We start from the raw sequence: 18,103 nt of genomic DNA on the forward strand, positions 1-18,103 counted from the left end.
TTTCCTCAGTGCTCACACCTTAGATATTTTCAGCGTTACTCAATTGAAAAGTCCAATAGATCTAATTTCCCACATTAGTCATCTGCTCCCATTCAAATTGTCTCATTCCACACAAAGAATGAAAAAAAAGTTATTATGTAGGAGAGTAAAATGTAGCAGAGCAGATGAGACTTTCTGTGAAAAACTAGAGAGCAACAATACTCGTTTTTTATTTTGTAACGATCCACATTTGCTGTTTTTAATAATTTTATTATTTTTATACAGTATTGAAACAAAAAAAATAATGTGGTGCATTCACATTTTTCCCAAGGGATTCTTTGCAAGTTTGATCTCTACAAGGGTAAAACAGTGAAAAGCTTGAAGCCGGATCCATCCATGTTAAAACTGAGGGAATAGGAAGACTGGGCCTGATTTAAAAATCTACAAGATGGATTTAATTTCTGCGCCGACATTTTATTCCCATTTAAGTTCTTTAACTGTGTTTTTGTAAGGGAGGATGAATCAGGTTCCCAGCATTTGTCTTTAAAAGAAACTTCCAGTCCATGCGTAACAACAGTCCAAAGAAAACAAACAAATCCCCCCCCCACCCCTGTCCAGAGTCTTCCTCCTCTCAGCTACAGTTCATCGTCTATGCAACGTAGGTGTATACTTTGCGATCTTCTGGCGTCCTTGCCAAGTATTCTCTTTCTATTAGTCCTTCTATGCGCTTTTTAATAACGACAGGGCTTGGGAGAAAACGTGCCCGCAGCTGCTGAGTCACCTGAAGACACAGAGTCACAACATGTAAGAAAACAAGCCTTTTTCTTTTTACATTACATTTCTCTGCAAAAATAAATAGGTTTTGAAGATGAGAAATTGCTCGCTTCAAATTGTGGTCCGTTCATGAAAGAAAAAAGGGGTTCCTTACCTCAGCCACCAGGACATTGTGCTGCATCTTCTTCCTAGACTTCATGATTCGGACAATGGCTGCCTCGATCTCATGCTTCCTGTCATCATCCACTTTCTGCCGCGTCTCTTTCCGCTCGGGGTCCGACTCCCCTTGTTTAGCAGCAACTAGGAAGGAAGGAGACAGGAACAAGATGAGGACCAAATGCAGAGAATCCCTCAAGGTACTGTTACTATATCCAATCTCCGCTTGATGTCACCGTGTACTTTTGAGGGATGAGTAGCAGAGGATGTCGTTTATTCATGTTTCTGAGAGGCTGAAACGTGATACTGTTGTATATAATATATATTATACACATAGCGCTAAATGCGTATGTAGCAAAAATATATTGGCAACTGGCAATGAGAAGTGAGAGCACACTATGTTGGATGGAAGTCGGCACAGAAGCGAGGCAAGACATGTTGTAGTACTGATAGTACGTGCAGTATATAAACTTTGCCCACCTGTCTGTATTTTGACTCTGTGCAGTTTGGAAGTAAACTGATCGTTAACTGTAAACACGTGGCCGCTCTCGATCTCCTTCGACTTTGGCTCCTTGGTGAGAACTCTCTGCGTTGGCTTCCCACAGGCCAAAGACTGCAGCGCTCGCACCAACTCCCGTTCAGGAATATCCGTCTCCTGCTGGATCTCCTTTGGACGGGGACGAAACAGGTGACGTGGTTGCAAAGGAGAGAGATAAAAAGGGACAAAGCATATTGTGAGAATTCTGTCCTCGTATGGCAAAAAGATCTAACCCAAGGGCGAGATCATGAAAGCCGCCGCGCTTCCTGCGTCCCCACCTCGAATGTGCACTTTTCTCTGTTGTTGAAGAGCATGAGGATGGTCATCTGGAAAGTGGAGACTTGCAGAATGTGCTTCCGGGTGTTAGAGCCCGTCACCTGCGCGCCGCCTACACCCACCTCTGAGCCATCTTCCTGCAGACGAAGTAGAGGGGAAGGCACATTTACACTCCAAACTGAACTATATACACAACAAAGCCACTGATTATTGTGGTTCAGAATGAAAAAAAGGAAAATGGAATTCTTCCTCTACCTTTTTAATAGTGCCGTAGAAGGTTGCGTTTAGGTCTGCCCCGCCCATATGATGCTGCAGTGTTAGCTGCCTACCACTGTGCTTAGCGAGGTAAAACCTGCAAAATAAAAAAAAAAAGCCAAGATCTTTAGAAACCACACAGCCTCCCTTTGTTCAGAAAAAACAATTTTAGAGAATTAAAAAGCATAACCTTCTAAAGACTTCAAAGGCATGTCTGGGGGAGGGGGGGATGGTGCATTTCGGTGTCGCCGACTGTGTAGGCCAGTAGCCAGTGGTTAGAACTCTTACTGTGAGGTCCACACCACTTAGAGATGCCTGAAAGAGATACACAGGCTTTTTTCAGGAACTTCTCGAAGCACATTTAGACATAACATGACTCATCAGTTATTACATCTCAATAACAGAATAACAGGTGGACAACCTTCTGACGTACCACTGATTGAAGACTCACTTCTAAATCCTGGGATTTAGACGTCTTTCTCATTATGAGATGGATGATTAAAGAATGCCTCGTTTAGAATAATGACCGTTTTGTCTTACCGACGTGGTTTGTATGTGTTGCCTGAACTCATCCATGGTGGTGTTGGATATGCTCATGTCTCTGAACATCCCTTCCAGTTTTGAGGTGAACTGACAGCCACATTCCGTCTGCAAAGCACAAAGACGCAACACCGAGTCAAAACTGCTGACGTGGAGTCGGGTCGAGTGAAGGGCGACGGCAGAGACCGAGCACTGCAGCGGATGTGCACTTTTGGTTCTTCTGTTACAGAAGCGTCCCGCTTACCTTGAGCTTGGAGATCATGTTCTTCTCAGAGTCGTCGGAGACACTCTTGTTGCTTAGGAGCCTGCGACCCAGATGTTGCTTGTAGTATCTTTCAAACACATCCTTCTCTTGCATAAACCGGAACAACACCATGGCCTTGTCAAGGATCGACTCCACCTCCTGTTCGGTCAACTGCTCAAACGCGACAGAGAGAAAAAGAATGAGGAATTCCTTGGGCAAAGAAAAAAAAGCACAATATTGCAGAAGTATAAGCAAAGCAACACAAATTCAAAAAGATACACACCCCTTTGACACCCTTCTTGAGCTTGTCATCAATAAAGAGTGAAAGGTACTCAGGTGAGCGGGAGTTGAGGTTGAGGAAATACTCAAAGTCTCCTGCTATGGTTTGTTTGAAAAGTCTGTCATTGTTGAAGGACTCGAGGAGGAATCGATCAAACCGGGTCTTCAGGTCCAGCAGGCCCTGTTAATGAGACAATTAAAAGGCGATATAATAACAACGCATGCGGACAAGTCGCACACTAGGGCGTGATTTTGGACTTTGTGCATACCTGGATGTAGTCAACAGGGTTCTTGCCCTCTCCTTCTTCTGACACTAGGGCTTTGCCTTGCTCCCTCAAGTAAGAGCTCATGCACTCGCACATGGTTTTCAGGCCATTTGGCACCCGACTGAACAGCTTGTACATGCATGCCAGGTCTGAGAGGGAGATATGGTGGGGGCGACAACTTTTGAGAAACAAATAGAAACGGTTACAGGAAAGGCTGAGAAAAACAACTTCATTTTTGAAATATAAATGCAATGCTTTAACTCTCCATTCAAAATCATTAAGAATTGAAAGGGAATTTGACCTTCTGTCTTGCCGTTCTTGAGCATATGGACGAGTCCAGAGTTCTCCATCTCCACAATAGTCTTCATGTGCTTAGAAATAAGCTCCCTCTCCACCACCTTGACGATGGGCTCCTCTGTAGACTTGTCCAGGCAGTGCATAACCCGCTCTATCTCCTCGTTGATTCTGGCCTCTACCTTCTTAATGTAGACACTGGCACTGTTTTCTGCTAGGAACTTCTGGCTCTCCATCTGGAAGAGCACAGCATCATGTGATTATTTTGTTACAAAAAGAAGAAAGGACACCACCAACAACCGACCAGAGACTTACCTGGAAGAACTCCGCTGACATATCTAGGAAAGGACCCTCGAAGTCCTCCTCGTACACAGACCGGCCGTCCAGGCCGAGAATCATCAGCATCTGGCAGGCGTTTCTGATGGCGCCCCTGCAATGGATGATACCAAAAGGAAAGTTAGCAGAAACATAGGATATAAGGTTGAGACATGCTCTAATTTAACCCAAATATGGGGCATCATGGCAGGCCTAAAGTTAAGTAGAGAAGTAGTACTTCTGCGTACCGGTCGACAACTTCTCCCTTCCTCTCACGGGCGATCATGTCCAGTAGCGTCTGACGTAGGTGGTCTCGGATGCAACCGTAGCGCACCACCTGGTCTCTGAATATGATGAGGCCGAGGTTGTAGACATTCTCCACATTGTTCTGTTGCACATAGACCCGGTCCTGGGGGACGACAGAGAAAGGAGGGGAGAAAGACCCTGAATACGGCATATATGGAAGGTAGTACTCAACAACCTTCATATAAACATATTAATGTTTAAAGATTTAGAAACCTTAAAATCACAGATAAAATAAGTTATATTTAAGTCTAAAGTGTGTAAGAAAGGTATTCATCCAACTACACAAGTACGTATTTCAAGTGTTTTGAATGCAGAGTTGTATAGAAAAAAGAAAAATACCTTGAATCTAATTCAAAATGCAAACTTTATATTAGGGCTGGATATGCCAGCAGACCGTTCATTACAAGTTTGACAGAGCTACTGACGGGATGCAAATTTGATAAGGTCAATTCTTTGTCAGGAGGAACATCTGAATTATTCGCATTAAACATAAGGCATCAACATAAGGTAACGACATGAGTTTCAAGGGTAGAGTAAATATTCAAGGGGAAAGCTTTGACATTGGAAAATTAGAGTGAGTTTCCACCTGACAACTAGTCAGGTACCATAGTGTGGTATAATAATTTGATTTGAATAGCACCCTTGTTCGTTCTTTTAAAGAAATGAGCTTAGTTTTCGTTTACTGTTTTATGAAATGATGGCTTGCTTGTGAACAGATTACCATGTTAAATGTATATTTTACATGGGAGACAAATTACAAATAAATAAAAGAGAATGCTCTGCCATAACATAAATGAAAAGTGTGTGGAAAAAGTCCCATTGCCTTCCAATGCCCAAGGGCCTAACCAGGGGAAGAGCAGCTTCCAAAAAAGGTAAATACACCGCGGGAGAACAGTGAAGTCACACTCGCTGCATCGGTCTGGCTCTCCTCTAGAAGTCAGCAGGAGGAGTCTGCTTTAGCACCAGGAAGCAAACCTTTCGGGGTAAAGCCAGAACAGGCAAACGGAGAATGCAAAACAAAAGAACCTCGGGAGAGCCGTGTGGTCTGGTGGTACTGCCTGTGCCATTGTTTGGCCTACACTTGGGCCGACCCTGAGAGCTCGCTCACTCTCACTACCACACACAAACATGCGCAGCTAACTAAATCAAGTCCTGCCAGTTTTCCAAAAAAATAAAAGCAACAGGAGGCTCATTGTTGGGGCCACAGATATAACGGCACCTTACAAAGTCCAGAATAGGGAGTAGGTGAAGGGTAGCCACAGTAGAGAACAAAAGGCTATTTCTTCAAAAAGCGCACCATAATCCACTTGCAGAGGCAACATACACACTCACGGCACCAACGTCCAAACTCTGGTAACATTGGCACGAATGAAACAAAAATAAAAGTCATCACTGCATTGTTGAAGATCTTTGAAGAGTATTTTATAGTTACCGATTGATTCAAAAGAAATTGAGTATGACAAGAAAGCACAACAGCTTATTTACCATGTACATGAGGATGTCTCTGATCATAACCATGGCAGTCTGATGGTCATTCCACGCCTGATTCAGTGTTTGCAGGAAATTATTATTTAGAGAGTTTAAGACATCTTCCCGTACCTGAAAATATAGACAGATCACTTTAAGTTATTACTGGTGTGACTCAAAGGACACTTGAAATGATTTTAAAAAGAGGTTAGGGGTATTTAGCAGCCTTGGAGAGGAACAGGTTTCCTCACTTTGTTGATGAGGTGCTCCGTGACGACCTCCCTCAGGCCCGTGTAGAGCTTCTCCCCGTGCTTGTGGAGCACCATGGTGTAGGCGTTCCTGTACAGCTCCTCAAAGCTTAACCCACTGTTGTTCTTCCTCTGGATCTCCTGGATGGCATTCTTAAGCAGGTCCCAGATGTTGTTCACATACTTCTCATCCATTGTCATCTAGGAGGGGTAGAAAGATGAAAATGTCTATTTTCATTATGTCCACCTGGCAGAGGCCTATGACCACAGTTATGTCAAGGATTATTCCTTGCAATGCAATGAAATTAAATGGAAAATGGTCACTTTATGAAGGAACATATCAATATGCACAAAACAGTTAAGATATCTACATTGGTAATAAAGTGCATATACATAAACAACTTACACATTAAGTCTTAATTTCTACCTTGCAGTGTAGACAGGGATGGTGGAACTTTTTGAAAGCCCAGATGTTGATGTAGCAGAAATGTACACACGCTTCATTTATACTAATCACAATTCCCCCTGTGATAAAATGCAGGTGATACCTTGAAGGTTTTGCCTGTATATAACAGCAATTTGTTCAAGGATCTCAATGCAGCAGCACAGAGGCAATAGCTTTGATCGACAGGAAGCAATGATTGATTCCATTTTATACTTGTTTAGTCATATCAGCAGCAATAAAGAGTATGGAATGTACATGATGCAAATATGATTAAACTCCTTTAATAGATTCCCTCATAACAAATCAGGTGTTGTCTTACACCTGATGTGACAAATCGAGAGCCTCCTGAGTTGAGCTCGAGATAGATTACATCAAATATGTGGACTGGCAGTGACTTTGATTGCATACTTGAAATATGGCTATGTCAAGGGAATATTCCAAAAAGGTAAGAGGAGAGATCGTTGCCTTGCACAAAAATGGAAGAAGAGGATGGATGGAAAGACAGTGAACGTTCTTAGAGATACCATTGGAAGCACAGCTCTCAAGTTCAAAGTTATAAAGGAACACTACCTGGACGCGGCAGAAAAGACAAATGTATCAATAAAGTAGAAGGAACATCTGAAAGCTGAATTCCCCAACCTGGTGTCCGCATCACGTGAACCTAATTCCTCATAAACCTAATTTGCAATGGGAGCTTATTAATCTGGAATGCAACTGTACACATAACAGTCCACTAAAAGCTGTATGGATGTCAATCTCATACAATCTTACTAAAGAGAAGCAGAGTGTATTATTTGAGGTCTTTACACACTCCTTTAACTCGATCAAGAACCTGATCAGAACCTGACTAGGAGGAAAGACGGATCAGGCGTCAGCCACATATGACTAATCCACATTAAATAAAGTTTGCCTGCCAATGTCATGACAAATGTAATAACAAAGGCTGTCAACTCGGGTCATTAGCTTCACGTTATTACACATACTAGTAATAACAATGGATTTTATTTGTATAGTGTGTTTCATTGTACTCAAAGACACGTTACATTAAAATCATCAAATGTGAAAAAGAAGGCTAAACCTTAAAAACAACACACATCATTTTGGTCACATATTAGTAGTTCTGAAAAGGTGGGTTTTGATTAGTGACTTGAATATGTAAATGTCGGTGCAGTCTCGGATGTTTGGGAATAAAGTCGCAGAGGGAGGGGGCGGCTATGGAGAAGGCTTTAAAACCCCTTGAAAAAAACATAAAAGGGTATTCTGTTTTGACTACTTCCTTGGTTTAGGAATAATAGAGTTTTACATCTGGGAGAACGTATGCACTGGTTATTGATTAGTATGAATCAGCACATAAAAACATTTGTTCTGAATATTTGTTTAAGGACAACGCTACACCGACCTCCCCAAATACAAAATGAAATACTTAGTCAGAGTTATCAGATCAGAAGACAAGCATATCTCGATGGCAGCTACAAATACAATAGTTGTAATAGAATGACTTAACTCGAGTTTATTGTTATATTGACAGAGAGAAACTGGTAGTGGCTACATTCTGGTCTAATGGGCTGCTTTTGCATTTGCATGTAAGCTCACATAACTGACTCATTCTGCTAAACACCCACTCATGACCCTGGATAACCAACAGAAGAAGAAAAAAAAGTCTGTGTTTATAAGTAATCTCGACAAAGAATGGAAGGATGTTCTAAGAACTAACTTAGGCAACTTAGACAAGACTGCACATCACACAACATGACAACTGCGTTCATAACAGATGATAGTTGAGTGGGTGAGTGTCTTGATTGCGGTGATCATTAGATGTTGGGGAATTCGTTGTGTGACAGTAGTAACGTTATTATTAGTAACGTTAGGTTTCTTGGTTGACGTCAACACCATTAACTAGCCCGGTTGACGTTACCATACCCGTGTTTACTGGAGTCTCTAGTTAGGCTGAAGCTGCGTTAGCTCTGAAGAAGACACGACAATGTAGTAGTTGGCACCTACAGCAGCCCACGCCAAAAGCGTCGTGCAACGAACAGCAACGGCCAAGAGAGCCTTCCGTTACCATAGCGTGATGATACTCGCTAACTGACCGAAACTTAGCTAGCGTCAAGTAAGCCAGCATTATCAGGCCTGCTACGATGCTTAGCTAACGCTAGCTACCATTTGCTAGTAAGACACTGGGGAAGTTTCCTTAACGTTACAAATGCTAACATTAGCTCATGCCCAACGCCAATATCGTTGCTCAGACAGGGTGCTAGCAAACGTTAAATGAACTAACTGCTCAAATGGCTTATGTTCTTCGGTTATATTGTTTCACTATTGCCACCTTTCACTTGACAATGACATGTATTTCTAGTTTGAGTGGCTAGCTAGCAGGTAGTGGCTAGTTTAGAGACCCGTCATCCCCGGTACTCGAGTCTCGTAGTTAGCGTCTCGGTGCTCACAGAGCCGAAAAATACTTACGGGAAAGGCTCGTATCCGCATCTTGGTGTCCTTCTTGGGGCCGCCTTTGAGGTTGGACATGATGAGTTAGAACGACTTTCGTTTCTAAGTTGACTTGAAGACTACATGCAAGGCAGTTGCTAGTTTGCTTTCTACGCCAGGAAAGCGGCAGGGAAACACAGCGACCTCCCCTTCAAAAATTAGGTCGGTCTGAATGTCTGTTATGTTGTTGTCACTCGCTCTCCTCTCAGTGGTTTTTAGCTAATGTTAGCTTGTATGCAGTGATGGCGGACGGCTGTACTCCACTGCGCAACGCCGAAATCTCGCGAGAGAAAAGTACATACTGACAGGTGCATTCCACAGGTTGATAACGTAACGGTACGTTAGCTAGTTACCGTAGTGTCACGTTTGCATGAGCTAACTGTAAAATGTGATATTAATATTTTGACGAAAGGCTGCAAGTAGTGATGGTGAGATGAAGCCTCGTGAGGCATCGAACCACTTCAGCCAATTGGTTCGAGAAAGGGTTCATTTCTCGAAGCTTCATGTGCACACAAAACCATCTACTGGCCAAGTGTATAATCACAGGCAGCTGTATCTGAACCACATAATGGATGCATTGAATTTTTTTGTGTCTGTTATGGCTGTTGGGAATGATTATGATGACAGTGAAAGTGCTTATTGAACTAGGAAGAGGGGACTGAATATGTGTTTGTGTAACTTGTGTAACTTGGACATTGATGTACAGGACAGTGGACATTTTATTCATTTTTATTCAGAAATAACAGTCTCTCAACAGTTTTTGGTTTTAAACAATTCCTTTTTTTTGACACAACCTCTCCGGCCTTTGAAAACACCCTTTAATAGGCTACAGAAGATGTTGGCGTGCACAAAAACGCAACAGCAAGTCTATATCAATTGTGATACAGTCTTCCGTGCCTCCATGATGCTGGTGTCTAAGTAATGCCACAGTTTGCTACCGATCCCACAGATCATGTTACTAAGTGTTCTCATCATGAGATGTCACAGGAGAAATATGTGCTGTTCCATTTGGTCTCCACTTCTTGCATTAGCTTCATGTTTGCCATCCCCAGATGAAGTTACACTTGTGTAAGCTTCTCCTTTAAAGATACAGATGAGTAGGCCATTAAATCACTGCAGTGGGAACACAGACAAACTCTTAGCATTATTAGAAATTGGAATAAAAGAGCAAACCTCAGTAGTGGTGCTGCTTCTAAAGAAGCCAACCAGCTTCCGTGCTTTGGCCCAGATGCCAGAGAGCACAGGCTGCTGGTCAAGTGCCTTCTTCACTATCATTACATTACAGGTCATTTAGCTGACGCTTTTATCCAAAGCGACTTACATTGCATTTGTAACCCATGGCTTTATACATTTGTGCCCAGGGAGAGATTAGGGGTTAGGTGTCTTGCTCAGGGACATTTCAACAGGGGACATGGAGCAGCCAGGGCTCGAACAGCCAACCTTGCGTTTCCCAGCGGTTAGGTTAGGTGCACCCTCTCTACTCATGCGCCACTGTCGACACACACTATCAGATTCAGCATGTATGCAACGCAAATATGGTGCCGAAGCTTCAGCTCTCTCACACAGGCAACCATATTGGGAGCACCATCAGTGACCATACATGTCACCTTATTAGCAATTCCCCATTCCTCCATCAGGCTTTGACACAAGCTATATTTCCAGCAGTGTGTGATTGGGGGAAATGTCTGTACTCTTAACAGCACTGAACTGATTGTGGTTTTCTCACCCACAAAATGGCATGTTACAGCCAGGTGGGCATCCGTATTGATGGATGTCCACATGTCAGAAGTAAGGCTAACAGTAGCCACCTTTTCCACTCCAGCCATAGCCTTCTCCTTAGCGGACTCATACTTGGCCTCTACCATGGCCTTCAGAGCCTAAAGGAAAAAATATATAGTGCTGAACTGTGAGACACAATAAAGTACTCATTTGGTTCATGCATGCACCCATACATACCTACATTGTAGGGTGAACATAATTACGATCCAGTTTGGACACAAATGCCCTGAATCCAACATCATCCATTATTACATTACATTACAGATCATTTAGCAGACGCTTTTATCCAAAGCGACTTACATTACACTTTAAACCCATGGCTTTTTCACATTTTTTCCCAGGGAGCAATTAGGGGTTAGGTGTCTTGCTCAGGGACACTTCGACATGGAACATGGGGCAGCCTGGACTCTAACCACCAACCTTGTGCTTCCCAGCACACCCTCTCTAACCCCTGCGCCACGACAACCCATCGACAATACTGAAGGGCTGTGTGTCCTTCAGTATCATGGAGACGAGGGCTTCATCCAGCTCTTGTTTTCTGGTGGCTGGTTAAAAGAGAATAAATACAGTGTCTGTTACCTGTCTTTATTTGCACAATAAACAAAAGTGAACAGTGAAAAATTGTGGTGCTGCATTTGTAATATTGTAATGAGTTACATTGGATGGGGGAAACTCCAGTTTCCTCCGTATTCTCATGAAAGGCACGGTGATGCCATAGCATGGACGAGGTGTTGTTATTGTACCCCAACTTCTTGGAGCACAATAAACATCTCACCTTTGAATAAAATAAGACACTGAAAAATACAGTTCTTGATAAGCAAACCTAATGTGTCTGAAATAGAGTTACATTTAGCTTACCTTATTAGGAATTATCGAATCAAAGTGTTCCTACACAGGGGAAATCCTCCTCTTCCTAGCTGGTTCCAACTTTTCACCTATCCATCTCTCCTCACTCTCCTAACACTCCAAACTATCTCTCTTGAACTTCTCCAAACTATATAAACGCTATCCAAACTCTCAACTGACCGCAACTCTCCACCAACAACTCACATTTTGAATGGATCGACACACGCTTCGAAGCGTCGAAGCGTCGTAGCATCGGCACATCTCGTAACACTACGAGAAGGCAATGTCTGTGTTTTATTGTCTTCTGTAGGTATGTGTTTTCTTTTGTTTTAATGTTGAACTTTTTTTTGTTGTCACGTTATTTATTTTGTTAGGGTTGTTGTTTTACCCTGTTTTACCCTTTTTGTCATGATTCGGATTATTTGACAAGTTATAATTTATATTTTGCGCAGTCCCGTTTTTCATTCACAGAAGCGTTACTCTGTTGAAGATCCTGTGCCTAGGGAGCTGATGTGCAGAGAGACCAGAAGGCAATGTCTATGTTTTATTGTCTTCTGCAGGACCAAATAAATGCTGGAAAGATCAGTGTCTGAGTCGACTTCTTCCATGCCCTAAACACATCAGTTACACACTACTCGCCCGAACCCCTCTGAAAGTGCTGTAGTTAATCCGGACCTCCTTCCCTATGAGGACCGGTCCGGGTCCCTATGAGGACTACCTGATTTAATGGTAGAAACATCAAGCCTCATGCTTGGTTCTCTTTCTCACCATTCCTCTGCACAGGGAGCCAAACGGGTCGCTTAAACAGAGGCATTAATAGCCACAGAGGGTAAAGGGGTCGTGGAGCCTCTGACAAGGAAAGTGGGGTCCAAATGGTAAGCTTTGCCTTCCCAAATACTTTCACCCATGTTATAGCACCTGAAAGGGGGGAGTAGGCTAGGCCGGACGGCTCCCCGGCCTAAGTCAGGCGGTGGGGGTATGTGGTGGCGGCCATGGTTTGGCTCAGCTGCAGAGCGGACGGAGAAGGGAGTGGTTCGGGGAACGGTGCCGGGGGAGACAGAATTGGCCTCAGGTGGGATTAATCAGTGTGTGTGTTTGTCCTTAAGAGGGACAGATCCGGCAACAGCAGGGAAACTGAGCGAGGCGAGGAGGCTGGAGTCGGTCGTGTGTTGTTGTATAAACATAAAATAAAGACTGCATAAATGGAACAGACTGCATTCTCGTCATTCCGGGACCCACCCACAGGTCGAACCTGTCACAGTTACATTGTGAGAAATTACATTTTTTTACATTGTTTGCTGGTTATAGGAGGACCTTGCCCACAAAAGCAGCATGATGATCTTTTCTCAGTATCTCAAGTGAAATTCGTTCAATTTGAATTTTTGAAGCTGAAAAGGCTTAATCATTTTTCTCAGTATTTATTGTGACCACTTAATGATCAGAGGGGAAGTGTGACAGGAAAAAAAACAACATTAGAGAGGAAGGATCTTAGAGAGGAAGGGAAGATTAAAGATAGGTCTGTAGTTGGCCAACACCTCTAGAGCAAGAGTAGGTTTCTTACAGTTTTTTTCGATTGCTAAACGTCAGTGGGCACAACTGGAGTCACATGTGCAAAACTCTAACTACAGTCTGCACTACCAACAGTCACCTGAGCTAAACAGTTCACGTCACGTGCAAAACTCATTCCAAGCAACACAACTCTTAACACACGGCTCAAAACAGGCTCAGTGCAGCAAACACTGTGCACAAGCCTCACTGACAGAACACACACTGTCACTCAGAACACACTGAGAGTAAAAACACTAGCATCAAACACCAATACAGAAAATACTAAATTTTCATCTTTACAGTTTGAACAATTTCAGTGACTTCATAGAAAGTAATATTTTCTTCAATGAAAAGATTGACATTCTTTCACATGATTTATTTTATTTACATTTTTAGAACATAACAATTCTTTAAGGTAAATGAAAATTAGCAGTTTGCTTCAATAGTCTGTACTGTAATTTACAGAATTACAGTAATGAGAAAAAAAAGGTAGAAACTAAAAGTACATACTTTAATTCTAACAAATAATTGAGGGGCTAATCCTGCCTCTCTCTAGCATCAGGCCACAGGTTTTCGTCAACATCACATCTAATGTTCTCTCTTGCCATGCACCTGGGGAAGAACCTTCTGGAGTGCCTTATCCATCCCTGGCAGTCCTCTGGACTTGTGGCCTCACATCCGGCACGCATGGCTTCCAAAAGAGACATTTGGTCATGTGGGTGGTGATCAAACACTTTCCACCTCCAGGCAGAGAAAAACTCCTCTATTGGGTTGAGGAAGGGTGAATATGCAGGCAGGTACAAAACTATAAATCTGCAATGTGCTGCAAACCAATCTGTGACAGCTGCAGAGTGGTGAAAAGCAACGTTATCGCAAACTATGACAAAAACTTGGGGGTTTCTTACTGGCTCCCCCTGTTCTGCTGGCACTAGCTGAGCATAGAGCTGTTCTAGGAAAGCTATAAGCCTTTCTGTGTTGTATGAGCCAATGAGTGGTGTGTTGAGAAGCAAACCATCATTGGCCATTGCAGCACACATGGTTATATTTCCCCCCCTTTGGCCTGGAACCTCCACAGTGGCCCTTTGACCTATAACATTCCTTCCTCTGCGCCGTGTTTTGGCAAGGTTAAATCCAGCTTCATCGATAAATACAAATGAATGTGGTGTTTCCAGTGCTTCCACCTCCATTACTCTCTGAAAAACAGTAAGTGCACAGTTTACGTAACTGTAGTAATGCTAGTGTTTTTTTTACTGTAAATATTTTTACAGTAATAGCTGTGTATGTAACCTCGGACGTCTTACCTGGACATATTGGTATCTTTGCTCTTTTACCCGTTCACTGTTCCTCTCGAACGGTACAGTGTATAACTGTTTCATTGTAACTTGGTGTTTCTGTAGGACTCGAGCAATAGTTGTTGTGCTGACAGAATTAACATTTTCAAATATATCATTATCAGCCAGCACTCTATCTTGAATCTCCCGCAGTTTTATTGCATTGTTGACAACAACCATGTCAACAATAGCATTTTCCTGCGCATCTGAAAATATTTTTGCTCTTCCTCCTGTTGGGGGCAGCCTTTGGGTCCTGTTGTAAAAATATATTTTACAGTCAAACTTACTGTAATATATATTTGTGTAAATATTCCATAATTGCAATACAAAATAAATTCCTGTAATGTTTTCATTTACTATAAGGATGTAACTCTCACCTGTTTGTATGATGGAAAATTCGCATTACAGATGCCACTGTGGATCTTTGCAGATTGGGTTGCACCCTCAACCCTGCCTCTCTCAATGAGAGACCATGGTTCACGACATGGTCTATAATTGTAGCCCTTATTTCATCTGAAATAACAGCTCTTTGTCTTCTTTGTCTCCCTCCACAAACCCGCCCTCTCCCTGCCACCCTTCTCCCTCCACGAACCCGTCTTCCTTGTTCCATTTCCAAAATTAGTCTTTCTGAGCTTTACCTGTGTATATATATATATTTTGTGTGTGTTCACTAACAAGTCTAAAACAAGACACCTGCTTAGCCTTTCAGCTGAAATTGCAATCAGCAGTGTTTGAAAGGCACAAGGCTGAAATCTATTCCGTTTTGAATGTGTGGTTCACAGTTTTGACAGCAGTGTGTTAGCATTTGAACAAAGTGCTGTAAATCCACAGTGTTGTGCAGGTTGTGGTTAAAGTCATGGGATAAGTGTGTAGAGTTTTGAAAACTGTGTTCAAGCAATGAAAAATGAACTAGAGTTTGGTCCACATGAGCTGCTGCTGTGCAGACTGTAGTTAGAGTTTTGCACATGTAGTTCCAGTTGTGCTCACTGTCGTTTAGCAATCGAAAAAAACTGTAAGAAGAGGTTTAATTACAGCTACCTTGAAGGACTGTGGTACATGTCCTGTCAACAAAGACAGATTCATAATATCTAATAAAGACGTGCTAACTAAAGGAAAAACTTCCATAAGCAGCTTAGTCGGAATCGGATCCAAGAGACAAGTAGAAGATTAATGGACAACATTTTTGAATTATGATTGCTTATCAAACAGAAAAGTCAGCTGTACCTCGGCCAGTGGAGGCAGTGTGCTGCCTTTTAGCAGCTCCGCAGCACTTGGATAGTCTTTCCCTGTTATATTCAAGATAATCTGAGGGATAATGTCCTGTGGAAGCACGACGCCGATGCTGCTGCTGGCACTGACATCTGACTGGGCATCGGAGACGAGATCTTGTTGCCGTGTTAATTGCTCTTCTTGCCAACAGCCGTCTGTGCACACAGGCGATGATGTATCCAATTGATGTGTTGGTTTCTAGTACAGCATTACTGTAACTTAACTACCTTTTACACTCAACAAATAGGGGGAGGGATTAAAATGTGTAAAAGAGGATTATTCTACAGAAGTAACGCTGCGTTACTGGAATGCGATTCATGTTTTTTAAAGCCATGTTGCGATGTTGTGAGCGTGTGACAGGTCAGAATGCATCTCTCCATCTCATTGATGTGTGTAAACCGCTTTATGTTATCCTGTGGGGGTTTGGTGTCACACTGAAGGGATGGCTCTGCATCAAGAATATGATATACCAAGAATACAGTTCATCCGGAAAGTATTCACAGCGCTTCACTTTTTCCACATTTTGTTGTTACAGCCTTATTCCAAAATGGATTAAATTAATTATTTTCCTCAACATTCTACACACAACAACCCATAATGACAAAGTGAAAACAGTTTTTTTGCAAATTTTGGCAAATCTGTTAAAAATAAAGAACAACAAACATAACATGTACATAAGTATTCACAGCCTTTGCCATGACACCAAGGTGCATCCTGTTCCCACTGATCATCCTTGATGTTTCTACAACTTGATTGGAGTCCACCTGTTCTAAATTCAGTTGATTGGACATGATTGAGAAAGGCACACACCTGTCTATATTTGTCATTATGGGTTGTTGAGGAAAATAATGAATTTAATCTTTGGAACTTCCATTTTGGAATTAGGCTGTAACATAACAAAATGTGGTAAAAGTGAAGCACTGTGAATACTTTCCGGATGCACTGTATCCTCCATGTGCATGGCACAGACTCCCGATTAAACAGCTGTATTGTCCTCATCTGATGGGGAACAAAAACAGCAACCCGAGGGCATTCTCGTCAATTTGGCTACAACAGACTTTAGTCAAATCAATGTCGGAGACTGAAAAAAAATCTAAACTTCCAACGCTGTATTCTCAATCATAGAACCTGACAAGCAACCTCAGCAGGGCTACATGAAAGGTATATCTTGTCACAGATTATTACCTGACACATGCCACACTGCACAGTGTCAAACTACAGGGTATCCTGGTGACAGCCTGTCACCAAAGCACACAGCCGCACCTGGAGCATCGGGCCGCCTAAGACCTGTAGATCCAAGTGGAGACAAAGAGGCCACAATGCTACTGCTCAACAAGGCAGACAACGAACCAATTGTGTCAAAGTTTCATCCTGAGTCAGAAATAAGCCCATGTTTACCTGTATTGACATTACAACACTCCATCCCCTATCTTCAGGTCGGCGGTCTGTGGGTCAAATTTGACCGTAAAAGTCTGTGTCTCTCCACAAGGCAGGTTTTTCATGCTTTTAAAGTCTCTGACTGAATCGTTTGAAGAGGCAACACAATAGAATTATTAATTTAAAACGTTGAATATTGAGAGGCCATAGAAGGTTTTAAGGTACTTCTCCTCACCTACAAGGCACTTGCTGGTGAGGCACTGTCGTATCTTAAAGCGCTCGTAACACCTTATTGCCCTACAGCTCTTTTAATGTAAAACTTAAAACTTTCCTCTTTGATTCTGCCTATAGTTAGGGCTGGCTCAGGTTAGCCCGGACCAGCCCTTAGTTAAGCTGCTATAGGCTTAGACTGCCGGGGGACTTCTTAGGACACCCCGAGCTCCTCTCTCACGCTCTCGTTCTACCATAATTCACGTTTTATTAGTGCACATGAATAATTCAGCTTCTTTCCGGGAGTTTTTAATTTTTTTTATCACTGCCCCACTGAGCTTTCCTCTGTAAATCACTTCCCACATTCAAACAATTCACATAAGTTCCTATGACTGCCATGAACTGCAGATGCAGTAGGAAGCACTTGCTGGTATGCTCTTCTATTAATTCTGTATGATCACAAACATACATCCACAAAGGTGCAGAAAGACATAGATAAGTGTTTGTTCCACTTCTTCCCAATGTACAGAGAATTGAAATACACAAACAAGGACACAATTCAAACCTGAAAATCAATATCCATCCATCCATCCATTTTCAACCGCTTATCCAGAGTCTGGTCGCGGGCGCAACAGCTCCAGCAGGGGACCCCAAACTTCCCTTTCCCGGGCCACATCTACCAGCTCTGACTGGGGGATCCCAAGGTGTTCCCAGGCCAGTGAGGAAATATAAACTCTCCACCTAGTCCTGGGTCTTCCCCGGGGCCTCTTCCCAGCTGGCCGTGCCTGGAACACCTCCCTAGGGAGGCGCCCAGGGGGCATCCTCACCAGATGCCCAAACCACCTCAACTGGCTCCTTTCGACGCAAAGGAGCAGCG

General features: G+C 42.8%; 1 protein-coding gene and 1 long non-coding RNA gene across 2 annotated transcripts; both read right to left on the reverse strand.

Moving 5' to 3' along the window:
• Nucleotides 1-228: 228 nt before the first annotated feature.
• LOC120815765 (cullin-3) lies at nt 229-9,414 on the reverse strand. Its single transcript, XM_040170707.2, has 16 exons — nt 8,846-9,414; nt 5,941-6,138; nt 5,708-5,821; nt 4,165-4,325; nt 3,917-4,031; nt 3,609-3,837; nt 3,311-3,456; nt 3,046-3,222; nt 2,763-2,933; nt 2,519-2,626; nt 2,169-2,293; nt 1,979-2,075; nt 1,726-1,860; nt 1,390-1,576; nt 908-1,053; nt 229-760 (listed from the first exon to the last, which is right to left on the reverse strand). The coding sequence occupies exons 1-16, from the start codon at nt 8,903-8,905 to the stop codon at nt 629-631; spliced, it is 2,301 nt and encodes a 766-aa protein (XP_040026641.1). The 5' UTR covers nt 8,906-9,414; the 3' UTR covers nt 229-628.
• A 3,986-nt stretch (nt 9,415-13,400) lies between these two features.
• LOC144405441 (uncharacterized) lies at nt 13,401-15,383 on the reverse strand. Its single transcript, XR_013467034.1, has 2 exons — nt 14,341-15,383; nt 13,401-14,232 (listed from the first exon to the last, which is right to left on the reverse strand). It is a non-coding gene; the product is annotated as an uncharacterized LOC144405441 (long non-coding RNA).
• Nucleotides 15,384-18,103: the final 2,720 nt, after the last annotated feature.

This window comes from Gasterosteus aculeatus, chromosome 3 (genome assembly GCF_964276395.1).
Source record: "Gasterosteus aculeatus chromosome 3, fGasAcu3.hap1.1, whole genome shotgun sequence".
In the NCBI taxonomy this organism is placed as follows: Eukaryota; Metazoa; Chordata; class Actinopteri; order Perciformes; family Gasterosteidae; genus Gasterosteus; species Gasterosteus aculeatus.

What these genes read in the sequence shown, in the direction of transcription:
- LOC120815765 (XM_040170707.2), bottom strand. Translation starts at nt 8,905, where the DNA reads ATGTCCAACCTCAAAGGCGGCCCCAAGAAGGACACCAAGATGCGGATA. An exon ending in CAAGAACGGCAAGACAGAAG is followed by an intron (nt 3,457 to 3,608) that starts GTCAAATTCCCT and finishes TCTCCCTCTCAG; the next exon opens with ACCTGGCATGCATGTACAAG. An exon ending in ACCCTGTTGACTACATCCAG is followed by an intron (nt 3,223 to 3,310) that starts GTATGCACAAAG and finishes TCTCATTAACAG; the next exon opens with GGCCTGCTGGACCTGAAGAC.